This window comes from Diceros bicornis, chromosome 3 (assembly GCF_020826845.1).
Source record: "Diceros bicornis minor isolate mBicDic1 chromosome 3, mDicBic1.mat.cur, whole genome shotgun sequence".
Classification (NCBI taxonomy): Eukaryota; Metazoa; Chordata; class Mammalia; order Perissodactyla; family Rhinocerotidae; genus Diceros; species Diceros bicornis.
Genome location: NC_080742.1, coordinates 86,950,532 through 86,968,668, shown reverse-complemented (window position 1 = coordinate 86,968,668; position 18,137 = coordinate 86,950,532). Strand labels below are relative to the sequence as shown.

The following is an 18,137-nucleotide window of genomic DNA, read 5'->3' as shown; positions in this document are numbered from 1 at the left end:
TTACTCTTCATTCTAAAAGAAAAAGAACTCTCTCTCCATCTGCAAAAATAAATCCCTTCCTGAAAAATCTTTAGCCCTGTCTTCCCTTTTTTTTTTTTTTTTTTGGTGAGGAGATCAGCCCTGTGCTAACATCCGCCAATCCTCTTCTTTTTTTGCCGAGGAAGACGGCCCTGGGCTAACATCCATGCCCATCCTCCTCCACTTTATATGGGACGCCGCCACAGCATGGCTTGCCAAAGCAGTGCGTCGGTGCGCGCCCGGGATCCGAACCAGCGAACCCCGGGCCGCCGCAGCGGAGCGCGCGCACCCAATCGCTTGCGCCACCAGGCCAGCCCCCCTGTTTTCCCTTTTAAGTTAGCATCACATTTTTCTCTTTATCCTCAGCCTCAAATTTTTTAAGACTGTGGTCTACAGTACACTCACTGAACCCGCTTTCTAATCTGATTCTCTTCTCCACCTACTACTGTTTTCTCAGGCCTCATGCAACTTCATCTAGTTGCAGATTTGACATTCTCCTTCCTTGGCTTTTGAAAAAATAGGAACAAGAAAAAGAGTAATGAAAAGCACGTTTTTCTCTCTCTCCTTCTTCCTTCTTTTCTGTCCTTTCTGTTCATCTTCATCCTCTGTCTCTTTCACTGATACTTCTTGCTATTTCTATCCCGTAAATACTGGTGTTCCACATGGTTCCTCACCCAATTCACTGGTTAATCTCATTCTCTCCCATTCTCTGCTGGTACTACTGCTGCTGCCCCTACCACCACCACCACCACCACCACCACCATGAACTACTGTTGACTTCTAAAACTACATCTCTAATCCTGACCTCTCACATGAACCCCTGAGCTCCAGGCTCACCCTAATAAGTTCACACATGTAACATCTCTATCTGGGAGCCCCAAACACACTTCAGATTTAATACATCTAAAACTGAACTAAATCACTGGCTTTTAATGTTTTCTTTCCCTCTGCCTCCCCTAACTCACTTAACATCACTGTCATCCACCAAGTCATGTTAAACATTTTCAAGTTTCCTACGTCTTAAAACCTTTTCCATTGATGGTGATTCATTTTGTAATGATTCATTTTGAAATGAGCTATTATTGATTAATTTAACACTAGACATTTACCTCTTTACCTGACATTTTCCTGTCTTTTGGACAGGAAGAAATATTCCAAAAATAGGAATTTCCAGAATTTGAGGCTAATTTTGAAAAAAGCTTTTAATATACAGGATAGGGCCCAAAACTCCTTCTTCCTCCCTGCCTTTCCAATTCCCTACACACACACACACACACACACACACACACACACACACAACACATACACACAGCCCGTTCTTTACTAAATCTGACTGCTTTTGCATTCTCTTCTTCTGGTTCCTTTGCCTTTCCTGTCTCCTATTTGTACTGTAGTATTTCCCAAGGTTTGGTGTGCAGCTCTCTACTCCTCTCACTTTACTTCCTTACCTGGGTAATCTTACTGTTTTCCAGGGCTTCAATTACTAGTGAAATGGTGATGATTTCTCCAAATCTATGTCTCTATATGTCAGAGGACATCTTTCTTGAGCTTCAGAACCAAATTTCCAACTACCAGATGAATATCTCTACCTAAATCGTATCTAAAGATTCACAGCCTTTAGAAATTTAAAACCTCCTCTCTAAATCATTATTTCATATACATTATTTCATATTTTATTTATATGTATACATGTTTATTTATATATATAAAACCCTGAAATGCTATCTCTGAGTTCAGTTCATTCATAAAAGGGATGACATTCCTGATATCCTCTCACCAATAGCCATTTAATCTCTAGGACACTTTTCCTTAATATTTAGTCAATGCAGCAGTGTGAAACTGTTCTTCAATTTTCCCTTTAGGTCTCACTCAGACTCACCTTGTAGCAGTCATTAGCAATGAGCTGTAAGAGGCTGAAGGACTCTCCAGAGGTTTCCATCTTGAGATAAAGTTCCCAGGCTTGTCTTGGTTTCTTATTTATGATATCTACAAAAAGAAACAAAGATTTATAAATGTAAAGAAATACACTTCTGCATCTTGCTATTCTATGGATTTGGTTCTATGTTCCAAATATACAAAGTAATAGTAAACAGCTCTTACATGGAAAGCTTGCAAGGTTGGCATAAGCTGGTTCCCCATCAGACCTCTACCACAATTAAAATGTTTACGTTAGGATTCACATAATTATTTTTTTTAGATTGGGTTGATTTCCAGTAGTTACCACTTTGCTCATCTGCTTAAAAGTCACCTATCATTTATCAATCCTGCTCATATAGTTTCAGCTTCACTTAGAATATCTGATTGCTAACATTTTCCTGTGACTTCAAATGCTCAGTGAACATTTTAAATCCAAGTGAAAAAAAGGAGCAAGAAAGTGAAGAGACAGACAGACAGAGACTATAGGCTATATAATATGCAAAAAATTATGTTTTTGACATTTTACCACTTTTCAGGCCTGCACCATAGTGAAAAGGTAAAATTAGCATAACAATATCATTTAATAAAAAATGCTATAAACTGAGACCGTGGAAATTTTAACAGAGCTAAAGGAAGAACCCGGCATCTTTCAAAACTGTTCATGTTAGGTCCATGTTGCATGGTAGAATTAATTACAGGGTAAACGTTTACAACACACGCATATGGCCGCCCTTACTGACTCTTAATTTCAGTGTTTACTCATTCTGCAAAACAAAATTAGAAAACGCTCAGTGTAATTTCTATCCAGAAGATTATGCAACAGAGAAGAAAAAGAGGATTCCTTTGCGACACTTAAAAGGAGACTCACAGCACCGAGCTAACCAACTGAGGTAAATGTAATCATTTTTCATCTTCTCACTTTGGATTAAAAGGAAAACCTGCAGGAAAAGAAAGAAAGGGAATAAACATGAAGATGCTTTTCCAATAAAAATATCCATATCAGCTTGCCTTAGATTAATGATTAACATAGCCTCATAGATGACCAAATTCTATATAGGCTGCTAAGAAAAGTAAAGGACAAAATTTGATTTTAACATGCTTCTCTCAGTTATTGACATCACAAGCTGGCAAAAAGGTGGTAAGGATATAGAAGATTGTAACAGAATAATCAATAACTGCACAATACATATTCTTTTCAAGAACTTATGACCATGCCACTGGGCAATAAAGCAAGTCTCAAAAAATTTTAAAGTACTGGTGTTATACTGACCGCATTCTATGACCACAATATAATTAAGTTAGAAATCAAAATAAAATAACCTTGAAAGGATAACAAACATATTTGAAAATCATGAAACACATTTTAAAATAACCCACAGTCAAAGAATAAATCATAATGGAAATTAGAAAATAATTAGAATTTTAATAATAATAAGTTGAATAATTTGTTGAATAATAAAATTGAATTGAATAATTCAGATAAATCAATCTACAGAGTTAGAAGTCAAGACAGTGGTTAGTCTTGGGGGAAAGGGACTGACTCAAAAAGGAGACAAGGGGGGTTTCTAGGGTTCTAATAATATTCTGTTTCATGATCTGGGTACTGATTATTTGGGTATGTACACTTTAAAAACTCATAAGCTATATCCTTAGATTTGTATACTTTTCTCTATGTATGTCATGCTTTTATAAAATTTATCAAAAAAAGGAAAACATTAATGTGGTTATAAAATATATATGTCTATTCACATTGTACTTTTTAATGTAACCTAAGATCAAAGGAACTTTTAATAAGCCTTTACCCTTGAACATTTTATTTCAGTGAGAAAAAGATGTTTTTAGATAGAATCATTCAAATGCCTTCAAAAGCAGGTACCCACCTCTTCACCCTCACTAGTATTGCCTGTTGCAGCTTTGGCTTGGGCATAATTAAAGTTAAAGATGTCATCATTATAGAAGTAACTCTGAAAAACATCCCAAGAACAGGTCTCATTGAGAATTAACATATAAAATATAAAAACATCAGTTATATCAGATAAACACAAAAACAATTTTAAGGAATTAACTGATGCCACTAATGCCACCATAAAAGGGCCATCTCTAAGAGTATCTTATCTCCAACACATTATATACAGTATTTTGTATACAAAGTCACCTAGAAAATTCTATACCGACCTTAAACGAGTTGAGGTAAATCAACACATCATCAAATTGCTTAAGCAGGAAGAAACAGGAAGCCATACACTGCCTCCCTGGTATTGTATCTGAAATGGAACGGGAAAAGAAACCTAGTGTATTCATGAAACTAAAGTTCTCTTTTGCTGAAATTTGAGTTACTTTATAACTTAGAGAGAGGAATGTATTCCAAGGCATATTTCTTAGATTATAGATTTTGTTCAGTGGACAAAACCTTAGGATAATAGAGGTCACAGTACTTGAGGGTGTCCAATAATCTCTCTCGGGGTTAACTCTCAGAGTCCAAAATGAACATGTGCACCACAGGCTACAGTATTCCCCAGATCTTTTTCCAGGGCTTTGATTCTCTCACCCAACTCCAACACTTGCACACTCAACTAACACAACTTTTTTTTTTTTTTTTTAAGAGGTGTGCAGGTCCCGAGTGCCCTGCCCATTGATGGGCCGCCTGCCACACATTGCATTTTTTTTTTAATAATTTTATTTATTTATTTTCCCCCCAAAGCCCCAGTAGATAGTTGTATGTCATAGTTGCACATCCTTCTAGTTGCTGTATGTGGGACGCGGCCTCAGCATGGCTGGAGAAGCGGTACGTCAGTGCGCGCCCGGGATCCAAACCCGGGCCGCCGGCATCGGAGTGCGTGCACTTAACCGCTAACCCACGGGGCCGGCCCAAACACAACTTAATTTCCATCATCATTTGTCTAAGACAATCTAGCACTTCCAATCTCAAATGGAGATATAATTTGTCATGGAACCATCTGATCCTGAGCAACTTTTTGTCTGACATCAAAGTCCTCTTTGAGGTAGCAGAGGATTAGTATAACTCCTCACCCTTGCCACTGGCACTCCCCATCCTCCTCACTCTGTTCAATTTTTTTTCACAATCGGATATACTATATAATCTATTTATTAATTATGTTTATAGCCTGTCCCAATAGACTCTACGCTGCACAAGGGTAGGGGGTTTTGTTCGTTTTGTTTACTGCCGTATCCCCAACACCTCAACAAATTTTTGTTGCATGAATGGATGAAATGGGGAAAGGAACTACTATTCAATAAATGGTTTTGGGGCCGGCCCCGTGGCTTAGCGGTTGGGCGCGCACGCTCCGCTGCTGGAGGCCCAGGGTTTGGATCCCGGGCACACACCGACGCACCGCTTCTCCAGCCATGCTGGGGCCATGTCCCACATACAGCAACTGGAAGCATGTGCAGCTATGACATACAACTATCTACTGGGGCTTTGGGGGAAAAAATAAATAAATAAATAAAATTTAAAAAAAATAAATGGTTTTGGTGAAACATTTGAAAGAAAATGAAAATCCAGGGGTGATAAAATATTTAACAACCAGTTCAGCATGAATATCGTTCATCAGAACAGATGGCTGACCGTAGACAACTGGTACAGACAGCCATATCGGTTCATACTCGCTAACCAGCAGCCCTTTCTCAAATCTTACATGGAATCTTGACTGATGAAATCGATATTTTAATAATAAAAATGAAGCCACAAAACTACTGGTGGGATAGGTAAATATTATATAACTGTGGGAGTAAGAAAGCACTTTCTAAACTTGATACCCATGTAAGAAATCATTATAGAAAAGATAAACATAATTAAATAAGATTTAAATACTTTTATATGGGAAAAAATACCATAGGCAGAGTTAAAAGGCAAATGACCCACTGAAAAAAAAAAATCTACAACATGAAAAAAGTTTAATATTTAAAGAGCTCTTGAAAAATCAATAAAAGTTAACATTTCAAATAAAAAACAGAATCCAATTTTTAAAACTCTCATGAACTAAAGAATACATTTATTCTCCTCTATTTATATACTCTCTCATCCCACTTTAGCTGAGATGTTGAGAAGAGCTAATCCAATATTCTCTCCTGTATCTGACTTCCTACTTCATAATGGGAAGCCAAGCAGATGTATCCCTAGACAGAGACTCAAACTTCCCCAATCAATATATGACCAGCCCCAATTAGGAATCATTCTCCTAAGCAGATTTCAGACATACCACATTCACTAGCTGATCCTCCCACCAACTGGAAGAACTGCTGGGCAATTTTCATATGATCCCGCTGAGAAACAAAGCAGAGTTGATAAAGAGGAATAAGCTGCAAATATTTTATTTGTATTATACTTTATGGTTTTAACATATTTGTCAGGATTTCACATATACTCATATTCTAAATCCCTCCCCAAACAATACTAGTTCTTATTAGCATAAGCAACTAGATAATGATAACTTGAATATGAATTAAAACCTATTCAGGGTTAGATAGAAAAGAAGAAAAGAAAATCCAACCCCCAAATTCTATCCTAAAAGTACCTTCATTAAATGAACTCATTCACTGACTCACTTGTAAAACAAATATTTATTGCTCTTTTATCATATATCAGACCTTGTGGTAGGAGCTATGGTTATAACAAAGAGTATTTATTAAATAAACTCATTCATTTATTCAATAACTATCTACTACCTATCTACTATATGAGGCACTGTGGAGTGAGCTAGAGATAAAAGGATTTAATTATATCCCACTTTGTTTCAAAAAGAACTTAGTATGCCATATTAAGATGAATAAGCACTTAATTTTAGACAGTGTTTTTGTGTTCATGACAAGCTTTCCCAGAGAAACAATTATCCCCATTTTACATATGCCAAAATTACAGCTTGGAGGTATATAAGGTTAAAAAAAAGTCACTGAAAGTAAGAATGAAGCTGTGCAATGATTTGTTGTTGCTGTTATTAGATAGAAACACTTTAAAAATTAGGCTTTTTTCAAACAAAGCAGCAATTATTAGGGCTAAAGCTGTCTTTTTTTGGCTTTAACTAACACAGAATTCTTTTTACAATGGAACCTGAATTGGGGATGTGCAGAAAGGAACTGCAGAAGAGCTCATTTGTAAGTTTTCTGCCGGTTGAACCTTGACATCTATTTTGATCTTTTCCACAGACTATAGCTTTGCAAACTATAGGTTACCAGCGATTTCATACTCACCGAACCCATTTCCTGGCCAAGGGCTGCATTGACCACTCCTTTGAGGATATACTCCTGGAAACACAGAATAACACTAATTAATTTAAAAGGAATATGGACCTATGAGATGTCTTTCAAATTAATTATTTGCATCAACTCAATACTTTATATATATTATTAAAAGTTACCCAGAGTCACTTTTCTCTGTTCTATCCCTACCCTGAGAGTTAACCCTGAGAGAGACATCCGGACTGGGCCAATTTGGCAAAGCACTTTCAATGAGGTGGACATCTTTTTTTTTTTTTTTGTGAGGAAGATCAGCCCTGAGCTAACATCCATGCTAATCCTCCTCTTTTTGCTGAGGAAGACCGGCTCTGAGCTAACATCTATTGCCAATCCTCCTCCTTTTTTTTTTTCTTTTCCCCAAAGCCCCTGTAGATAGTTGTATATCATAGTTGTACATCCTTCTAGATGCTGTATGTGGGACACGGCCTCAGCATGGCTGGAGAAGCGGTGCGACGGTGCGTGCCCGGGATCCGAACTCGGGCCGCCAGTAGCGGAGCGCATGCACTTAACCGCTAAGCCATGGGGCTGGCCCTCCTCAAAAAAAAAAAAAAATATATATATATATATATATATATATATATATATCCTCTGATTTCCATTTGAAAGGTATTCTCTCTTTTGGAGTCCTGGGGCCTCGCCTGTGTCCCTTTCAGACTTGATTCTATTCTTTAATAGATACCCTCCTTAGCAGCTTTATCAATTTTTATGTGGGTGGTATTTTTATTTAAGAGGACTCATAAAAAGAACACTACGAAAAGATGTTGAAGCTTTTAATACACTTGAGAAATACACCTGTTTTGATTTCATGAGGTCTGGAAACATTTTTCAGTCAGTCTTTCATTCAATAAGTGGAATGCCTACTATGTGCTAGTGTACATAGCGCCGGAGATACAATATAGACTATTCTCTGACTGCAAAGAGCTAACCATCTAGCTAGGGAGAAAGACAAATTACAGACAATTATATCAGTGAGATAAGTTTCATTGCTAGTTTCATCAGAATTCTAGATGTCACTATTTTCCAACCTCAACCATTCTGAGGAAATGACCACACATAAGGGAGTTTAAAAACAGGAAAAAGCCCAGAATATTCATTTTCATATCAAAAGTCTCACATAACGTTCCTAGATCAATCATATGGTCTTTCCTGAGATTCTACAAGCAGGAATCTTCTCTAACGTGCCTTCCAGCTACCTTTCTGAAATTCTACTTTCAACAGAACTTGGTTAGTAAAAATGTGACACATTCTTAATTACCTGAGGAGTAGTAGGTTCCAGATCCTTAATTAAGTTATAAGCTTCTTGTACATCATCTGAAATATAAGAAATAAGTAGATACACTAGTCTGTATTCCAGCAAACTCTTCTGAAACAGTCCCCCAAAAGATAAGATCCTTTAGTACTCAAACATTCATGGGAAGTATGATTTCTTTTATCTGTCCTCTAACTCTCCATCAAGTTCAATGTTGAGTAGTTATCCTAAAGATAACTAAATATCCTTAAGAAACCCATTTTAAGCTATGAAGCACCTAAAAAAGTGTTCAAGCTAAGAATATGGACTGGGTATTATATACTAATGGCATTGTAATTATATAAGAAAAACAACCATTTTTTAAAAAGAGATACATATTAATTATGTAGGAGTGAAAAGATGAAGTCTGAAATTTGCTTTAAAACATTTCAGCAACAAAAAAGGGAGAGGGATGATAGATGAAAAAAGATTGGCAATATCTTGAAGACTGTTGAACCTGGGATGAATGTTTGGGTGTTCATACTATTTACTTTTGTTTATGTTTGAAAATTTTTATAACAAAAATTAATTTATAAAATATGTTTCTTTAATTTTGTCCAAAACCATATTTCTTTGTGCTAATATATCAAATAGAGAAAACTGTTTGCAAGTTCATGTTCTTAGTTTAATAAACACATTTTCCTTGATGAGGAATATGTTGTCTGACTGGTTCCTACCATACACCTAAAAAGGCCCACACTGCTAGTCCAAGGTCCGTGACAGAGTGCCACCACCAACATGTGGTAGCTACTATCCTGTACTCATAACTTTTAGATAGAAGACTGCTTTACGTGTGTGTCTAACAATTTTAACCTTACTTAGTGGCAATAAATATCACATTCTCTTTGTTTTTTTTTTAATTTTTATTTTTTTCCCCCTGAAAGCCCCAGTAGATAGTTGTATGTCATAGTTGCACATCCTTCTAGTTGCTGTATGTGGGATGTGGCCTCAGTGTGGCCGGAGAAGCAGTGTGTCGGTGCTCACCTGGGATCCGAACCCAGGCCGCCAGCAGCAGAGCGTGCGCACTTAACCGCTAAGCCACGGGGCCGGCCCTATCACATTCTCTTTGAATCATACTATTTCTCATAAGAAGCCAGAGGTACAAAGAAACAGAAAAGCAGACAATTAGAGCAAATAAAAAACAGTTAATGATAAAACAAAAAAAGACAGGAAAATGTAGATGTACATTATACACCGGGGGACACTGAGAAAAAAAGACCTACAAGGGAGGGGAAGGCAAAACAATGGAAAAACTGAAATAAGAATGGGTAGGGGGGCGGCTGGCCCCGTGGCTTAGCGGTTGAGTGTGCGCGCTCCGCTGCTGGCGGCCCGGGTTCGGATCCCGGGTACGCACTGACGCACCGCTTCTCCGGCCATGCTGAGGCCGCGTCCCACATACAGCAACTAGAAGGATGTGCAACTATGACATACAACTATCTACTGGGGCTTTGGGGGAAAAAAAAATAAATAAAATTATAAAAAAAAAAAAAAAAAAAAAGAATGGGTAGGGGGGCCGGCCCGGTGGCATAGTGATTAACTTCACGTGCTCCGCTTTGGCAGCCCGGGGTTGGCAGGTTTGCATCCTGGGTGCAGATCTACACATCACTTATCAAGCCATGCTGTGGCAGGCGACCCACATATGAAAAGTGGAGGAAGATGGGCACGGATGTTAGCCCAGGGCCAATTTTCCTCAGCAAAAAAGAGGAGAATTGGCAACAGATGTTAGCTCAGGTCTAATTTTCCTCACCAAAAAAAAAAAAAAGAATGGGTAGAGAACAAAAACCAGAAAAACAAGAGGGAAAAAGAAAAACAGAATGAAGGAGAAGGTTGGAAGCAACAGAAGAGGAAAGAGCGGATAAAGAGAAAAGGCGCAAGAAATAAGCACCAATAAATTTGTTCCGTCCTATGAAACTGTTGCAAATATATTTTTGGAAGTATTAACGGCTTTTAAGTTAAGAGAGCATCATGGCGGAGTCAGCTTTCCCATAAACTCTCCCCAGATAAGATACAGCAAAAACAACACTCACATACCAACAAAGGAAACTCACACAACACGAAAGGACATCTGAGAGACCCACGCAGCCGTGCATCTGAGAGTGGACCTGCTGGAGCCCCCAGAGGAAGTGGGGAGAGGTAAGGAGAAATCCTCCCCCTCCCCATCTGATTGGTGACTCCAGGTCCATGTGGCTCCCAGAGAGAGAGGGGAGGGACAGTCCTCTGTGGGAAAACCGTCGCTCTCCAAGTTCTCTCACAGCCTGTGGGAAACTCCCACATGGAGGAGTCTGAAGTGTTGCAGGCGTGCCATCAACATCTGAGCACCCCAGGAGAGCAGATGGCAAGGGAAGAACAAGAAGCCCCCAGGGATTGGGCAGGCAAAAGAGACAGCCCCCACCCCCCACCCCCCCACATGCACAGCACTTCAGCTCAGCCAGTTGGCTGGAGTGCTCACCGAGTGCAGTGGGCTCAGAATACACAGCCCTTGACCCCACCCAGTGGTGGCAGGTGGATACTGCAACCAGATATTGTTGGGATGAGGAAAATAAGTCAACTCCAGCAGGTATGATGCAAAAATACATTAAATCTCCAGACCAGAAGGAAAATGACAAGCACCCAGAAATCAACCCTGAAGACACAGAAATTTATAACCTAAATGACAGAGAATTCAAAGTAGCTATCATAAAAAAGCTCAACAAATTACAAGAAAACAGATAAACAATTCAATGATATCAGGAATTTCTTCACAAAAGAGACTGAAACCACAAAGAAAAAACCAATCAGTATTGTCGGAGATAAAAACACAATGGAGGAGATAAAGGAAAATCTGGAATCTTTAAAGAACAAAGCTGACAATATGGAGGAAAGAATTAGCATTATTGAAGATAGGAATGCAGAAATGCTCCAGATAGAGGAGGAGAGAGAACTAAAAGTAAAAAGAAATGAAGAAATTCCCCAAGAAATATCCAACTCAATTAGGAAATGTAACATAAGGATTATAGGTAATCCTGAGGGAGAAGAGAAGGAAAAAGGAACAGAGAGCTTATTAAAGGAAATAATAGCTGAGAACTTCCCAAATCTGGGGAAGGAGCTGGAAATACCAGTAAATGAAGCCAACAGATCGCCTAAATATATCAACAGGAAAGGGCCCTCTCCAAGGCATATTGTAGTAAAGCTAGCAAAAGTCAATGACAAAGAAACAATATTAAGGGCAGCCAGACAAAAACAAAAAATAACGTACAAAGGAATTCCCATCAGGCTCTCAGCAGATTTCTCAAAAGAAACTTTAGGCTAGGAGAGACTGGAATGATATATTCAAAATTCTGAAAGACAACAACTTTCAGCCAAGAATACTCTATCCAGCAAATATATCCTTCAAATACGATGGGGAAATAATAACTTTCCCAGATAAACAAAAGCTAAGGGAGTTCATGGCCATGAGACCCCGCACTACAAGAAATGCTCAAGAAGGCCCTCATGCCTGAAAAAAAAAGAGAAAGGGGATACAAAGCTTCAAGCAAGGAGAAAAATAGGTAGACAAAATCAGAAAAGTAGTAGCTCTCTATCAGAATAGGTTAGCAAACACTTAAATACCAAAATCAAAGATCAGGGGAAGGAAAACACCAAAAATAAATATAACCTCATCACTTTAAACACACACTCACAACACAGATGGAATAACTTGCGACAATAACAACTTAGAAGGGGAAGAGGAAAGGGATCAAATCGACTTAGTCTAAAGAAATAAGAGGTCATCAGATAATGGACTATCTCATCCACGAGATTTTTTACACAAACTTCAAGGTAATCACTAAACAAACAATCAGAACAGAATCACATATGATAAATAAAGAGTAAACTAAAAGAGTCATCATACAGAACTATCAAACTGAATTGGTAGTCCGAAACACACGGGACGAGAAACAAAGGAAATGCAAAAGAACTGGAAAATAAGCGATAAAATAGCAACATCAAGCCCTCATATATCAATAATCACTGTAAATGTAAATGGACTGAATTCTCCAATCAAAAGACACAGAGTGGAGGGATGGATTAAAAAGCAAAGCCCAACAATATGATGCCTCCAGGAAACACATCTCAGCTCTAAAGACAAACACAGGCTCAGAGTGAAAGGATGGAAGACAATACTCCAAGCTAATGGCAAACAAAAGAAAGCAGGTGTTGCCATGCTTCTATCAGACAAAGTAGACTTCAAGATAAAACAGGTAATGAGAAACAAAGAGGGGCAATATATAATGATAAAAGGGACACTCCACCAAGAAGACATATCAATTATAAATATATATGCACCCAACATAGGAGCACCAAAGTACATAAAGCAACTATTAACAAACCTAAAAGGAGATATTAACAACAACACAATAATAGTAGGGGATCTTAATACTCCACTTACATCAATGGATGGATCATCCAGACAAAAAGTCAATAAGGAAATAGTGGACTTAAACAAAAAACTAGATGAGATGGATTTAACAGACATACACAGAGCACTCTACCCAAAAACAGCAGACTACACATTCCTCTCAAGCACGCATGGAACATTCTCAAGGATGGACCATAAGTTTGGGAAACAAGGTAAGCTTACATAAATTTAAGAAGATTGAAATCATAACAAGCATCTTTTCTGACCATAACGCTATGAAACTAGAAATCAACTACAAGAAAATAACTGGGAAAGTGACAAAGATGTGGAGATTAAACAACATGCTACTGAACAACCAATGGATCATTGATGAAATTAAAGGAGAAATCAAAAAATATCTGGAGACAAATGGAAATGAAAATACGCCATACCAACTAATATGGGATGCAGCAAAAGCAGTCCAGAGAGGGAAACTCATAGCAATACAGGCTCACCTTAACAAACAAGAAAAATCCCAAACAAGCAACCTTAAACTACACCTAACAGAACTAGAAAAAGAAGAACAAACAAAGCCCAAAGTCAGCAGAAGGAGAGAAATAATAAAAATCAGAACATAAATAAATGAAATTGAAACCAAAAAAAAACAGTAGAAAGGATCAACGAACCAACAAGTTGGTTCTTTGAGAAGAAAAACAAAATTGACAAACCCTTAGCCAGACTTACTAAGAAAAAAAGAGAAAAGGCTCAAATAAATAAAATTAGAAATGAAAGAGGAGGGCTGGCCCCGTGGCTTGGCGGTTAGGTGTGCGCGCTCCACTGCTGGCAGCCCAGGTTCGGATCCGGGCGCACACCGACGCACCGCTTCTCCAGCCACGTTGAGGCCACGTCCCACATACAGCAACTAGAAGGATGTGCAGCTATGACATACAACTATCTACTGGGGCTTTGGGGGAAAAAAAATAAATAAAATTAAAAAAAAAAAAAAGAAATGAAAGAGGAGAAATTACAACAGATACCACAGAAATACAAAGGATTGTAAGAGAATACTATGAAAATCTATATGCCAACAAAGTGGACAATCTAGAAGAAATGGATAAATTCTTAGACCCATGCAAAACTGAACCAAGAAGATATAGAGATTCTGAATAGACCAATCACAAGTAAAGAGATCAAAACAGTAATCAAAAACCTCCCCAAAAATAAAAGTCCAGGACCAGATGGCTTCTCCAGAGAATTTTACCAAACATTCAAAGAAGATTTAATACCTATCTTCTCAAACTATTCCAAAAAATAGAGGAAGATGGAACACTTCCTAACATATTCTACGAGGCCAACATGACCCTGATACCAAAGCCAGACAAGGACAATATAAAGAAGGAAAACTACAGGTCAATATAGCTGATGAACATAGATGCAAAAATACTCAACAAAATATTGGCAAACCAAATACAGCAATATGTTAAAAACATCATACACCATGAGCAAGTGGGATTTATACCAGGGACACAGGGATGGTTCAACATCCACAAATCAATCAATGTGATACACCACATTACCAAAACAATGAATAAAAACCACATGATCATCTCAATAGATGCAGAGAAGGCATTTGACAAGAGCCAACATCCGTTTATGATAAAAACTCTCAACAAAATGGGTACAGAAGGAAAGTACCTCAACATAATAAAGGCCATATATGACAAACCCACAGCCATCATCATACTCAACGGGGAAAGTCTGAAAGCCATTCCTCTGAGAACAGGAACAAGACAAGGCTGCCCACTCTCACCATTCTTATTCAACATAGTACTTGAGGTTTTGGCCAGAGCAATTAGGCAAGAAAAAGGAATAAAAGGAATCCAAATAGGCAACGAAGAAGTGAAACTCTCGCTATTTGCAGATGACATGATTTTATATATAGAAAACCCTAAAGAATCCAGTGGAAAACTATTAGAAATAATCAACAATTACATCAAAGTTGCAGGATACAAAATCAACTTACAAAAATCAGTTGCATTTCTGTATGCTAATAATGAACTAACAGAAAGAGAATTCAAAAAGATAATTCCATTTACAATAGCAACAAAAAGAATAAAATATCTAGGAATAAATCTAACCAAGGAGATGAAAGACCTATACAATGAAAACTATAAGACATCATTGAAAGAAATGGAAAGATATCCCATGCACATGGATTGGAAGAATAAACACAGCTAAAATGTCTATATTACTTAAAGCAATCTACAGATTCAATGCAATCCCAATCAGAATCCCAATGACATTCTTCATGGAAATATACAAAGAATACTAAAATTCATATGGGGCAACAAAAGACCCCCAATAGCTAAAGCAATCCTGAGAAAAAAGAACAAAGCTGGAAGCATCACAATCCCTGACTTCAAAACATAATACAAAGCAATAGTAATCAAAACAGCATGGTACTGGTACAAAAACAAACACACAGATCAATGGAACAGAATTGAAAGCCCAGAAATAAAACCACACATCTACGGACAGCTAATCTTTGACAAAGGAGCTAAGAACACAATGGAGAAAGGAAAGTCTCTTCAATAAATGGTGCTGGGAAAACGGGACAGCCACATAAAAAAGAATGAAAGTAGACCATCTGCTTTCACCATTTACAAAAATTAACTCAAAATGGATCAAAGACCTGAAGGTGAGACCCGAAACTACAAAACTCCTAGAAGAAAATATAGGCAATACATTGTTTGACATTGGTCATAAAGGAGTCATTTCAGATACCATGTCTACTCAGACAAGGGAAACTAACAAAAAAAATAAACAAGTGGGACTTCATCAGATTAAAGAGCTTCTACAGGGGCCGGCCCCCTGGCTTAGCGGTTAAGTGCGCACACTCCACTACTGGCGGCCTGGGTTCGGATCCCAGGCGCGCACCGATGCACCGCTTCTCCTGCCATGCTGAGGCCGCGTCCCACATACAGCAACTAGAAGGATGTGCAACTACAACATAGAACTATCTACTGGGGCTTTGGGGAAGAAAAAAAAAAAAGGAGGAGGATTGGCAATAGATGTTAGCTCAGAGCCGGTCTTCCTCAGCAAAAAGAGGAGGATTAGCATGGATGTTAGCTCAGGGCTGATCTTCCTCACAAATAAATAAATAAATAAATAAATAAATAAATAAATAAAAACAAAAAAAAATAAAGAGCTTCTACAAGGCAAATGAAACCAGGATCAAAATGAACAGACAACCCACCAGCAGAGAAAAGATATTTGCAAATCATATATCCAACAAGGGGTTAATCTCCATAATATATAAAGAACTCATACAACTAAACAACAAAAAAACTAAACAACCCAATCAAAAAATGGGCAGAAGATATGAACAGATACTTTCCCAAGGAAGATATACAGATTGCCAATAGGCATATGAAAAGATGCTCAACATCAGTAATCATCAGGGAAATGCAAGTCAAAACAACACTAAGATATCACCTTACACCCGTTAGAATGGCTATAATCACCAAGACAAAAAACAACAAATGTTGGAGAGGTTGTGGAGAAACACAAACCCTCATTCACTGCAAGTGGGAATGCAAACTGGTGCAGCCTCTATGGAAAACAGTATGGAGATTCCTCAAAAAATTAAAAATAGAAATACCCTATGATCCAGCTATCCCACTATTGGGAATCTACCAACGAACCTCAAATCAACAATCCAAAGAGGCTTATGCACTTCTACGTTCATTGCAGCATTATTCACTACAGCCAAGAAGTGGAAGCAACCCAAGTGTCCCTCGACTGATGACTGGATAAAGAAGATGTGGTATATATACACGATGGAATACTATTCAGCTATAAAAAAAAACAAAATCGTCCCATTTGCAACAACATGAATGGACCTGGGGAGTATTACATTAAGTGAAATAAGCCAGAGAGAGAAAGAAAAACACTGCATGATTTCACTCATATGTGGAATATAAACCAATACACGGACAGAGAGAAGTGTATGGTGGTTACCAGGGGCAAGGGGATCGGGGGTGGGTACAAGGGGTGAAGGGAGGCATTTATATGGTGACTGACAAACAGTAATGTACAACTAAAATTTCACAATGTTATAATCTATTAAGACATCAATAAAAAAAGGTTAAGAAAATAGTTCAATTAGAGAGTAAATGTTCTAAAATATCTTGTTATAAGCAAGACCAAGACAAATTTTTCTCACCTTGACGAAGGTAGTAAATCACCAAGTTCAGCCTAGCTTCAGGAATGACATCAACCAGGGGGGGCAAAACCTGCAAAGCCCCTTCACCTCCTCGAAAAACAACCTAAAGACAGAGAAACTCTATTATCATGGCAATAAGTATGAATATATTTACTGCTGGAAATCTTTTAAGGAGCTGCCACTTATTAGGATGAATATATTTTTAAGCTCTCTATATACACATGACCTTGACCTTACTGAACGAAAGCCACTATCTAAATAACAATAAGAAACAGAATAAAGGCGTAACCCTATTGCATACATTTCCTTTTCTCTTCATAAGAACTGCAGAAAACTCTTCAAGTACCCAATAATTAATGAAACTTTTTCTAGACAGATATTCTACACCAAAAACTCCAAGAAGGAATTTATATAACCTATCTGAGCCTGTTTCCTCACATCTAAATGGCATTAGTAACGTCTATCTTTCAGGATTATTATGAAGATTAAATGAGTTAAAGTGAGCTAAATGTGTGGTACGCAGATGGTATTATTAACTCACTCAGTAAATATTCACTAGCACCTACCATATGCCTGGTATTTAATAAGCACCAGCTTATAGCAGGGTTATAGCAGGAACAAGTCACTCCCCTGTCACTATAGAGGCTGTATTCAAGTGGGGAGGGACCTTCAAACAGCGAACATATAAGTATGTTGTCATGTGACGATAAATGCTATAGAGAATAGCTAAAACAAAAACTCCATCCGTGAAAGGACAGTTTTGCACCCTGCTGTGTGCTCAGAGCCCAGCACAGTGTCTGGCACACAGCAAGCTGTTTCACAGATAAATATACAGAAATCAAGGCTATCAGGCATACATCTAATCTCTTCTTTCTATCTCAAAATAGCCGTGTGGTCATCTTTTTTGGTTCCTCCTTGTCTGAGATGTTCCCTTCTTTTGCCAAGATTAATTCTTTTACTTGTCTTCTTAATCTCATGACTTCTAACTCCATCTGGATCTTGTTTCTCCATTAATTAATCATTCTATCTTCATTAGTCCTGGTCCTACTTCTCAACTTCAAACATACACAAGGGTTTTC

The 18,137-nt window shown here is 38.0% G+C and overlaps 1 protein-coding gene across 1 annotated transcript in view; it reads right to left on the bottom strand.

Annotated features, from left to right (window-relative positions):
• IFT56 (intraflagellar transport 56) overlaps positions 1-18,137 on the bottom strand; it is a 48,437-nt gene that overhangs the window by 10,808 nt on the left and 19,492 nt on the right. The window contains exons 9-16 of the mRNA XM_058531079.1: positions 17,059-17,161; positions 8,444-8,499; positions 7,144-7,197; positions 6,156-6,219; positions 4,111-4,199; positions 3,816-3,899; positions 2,804-2,873; positions 1,898-2,004 (exon numbers count right to left, since the gene is read on the bottom strand). Coding sequence (XP_058387062.1) covers positions 1,898-2,004; positions 2,804-2,873; positions 3,816-3,899; positions 4,111-4,199; positions 6,156-6,219; positions 7,144-7,197; positions 8,444-8,499; positions 17,059-17,161 — 627 coding nt within the window. The remainder of the gene's footprint in view (positions 1-1,897; positions 2,005-2,803; positions 2,874-3,815; positions 3,900-4,110; positions 4,200-6,155; positions 6,220-7,143; positions 7,198-8,443; positions 8,500-17,058; positions 17,162-18,137) is intronic.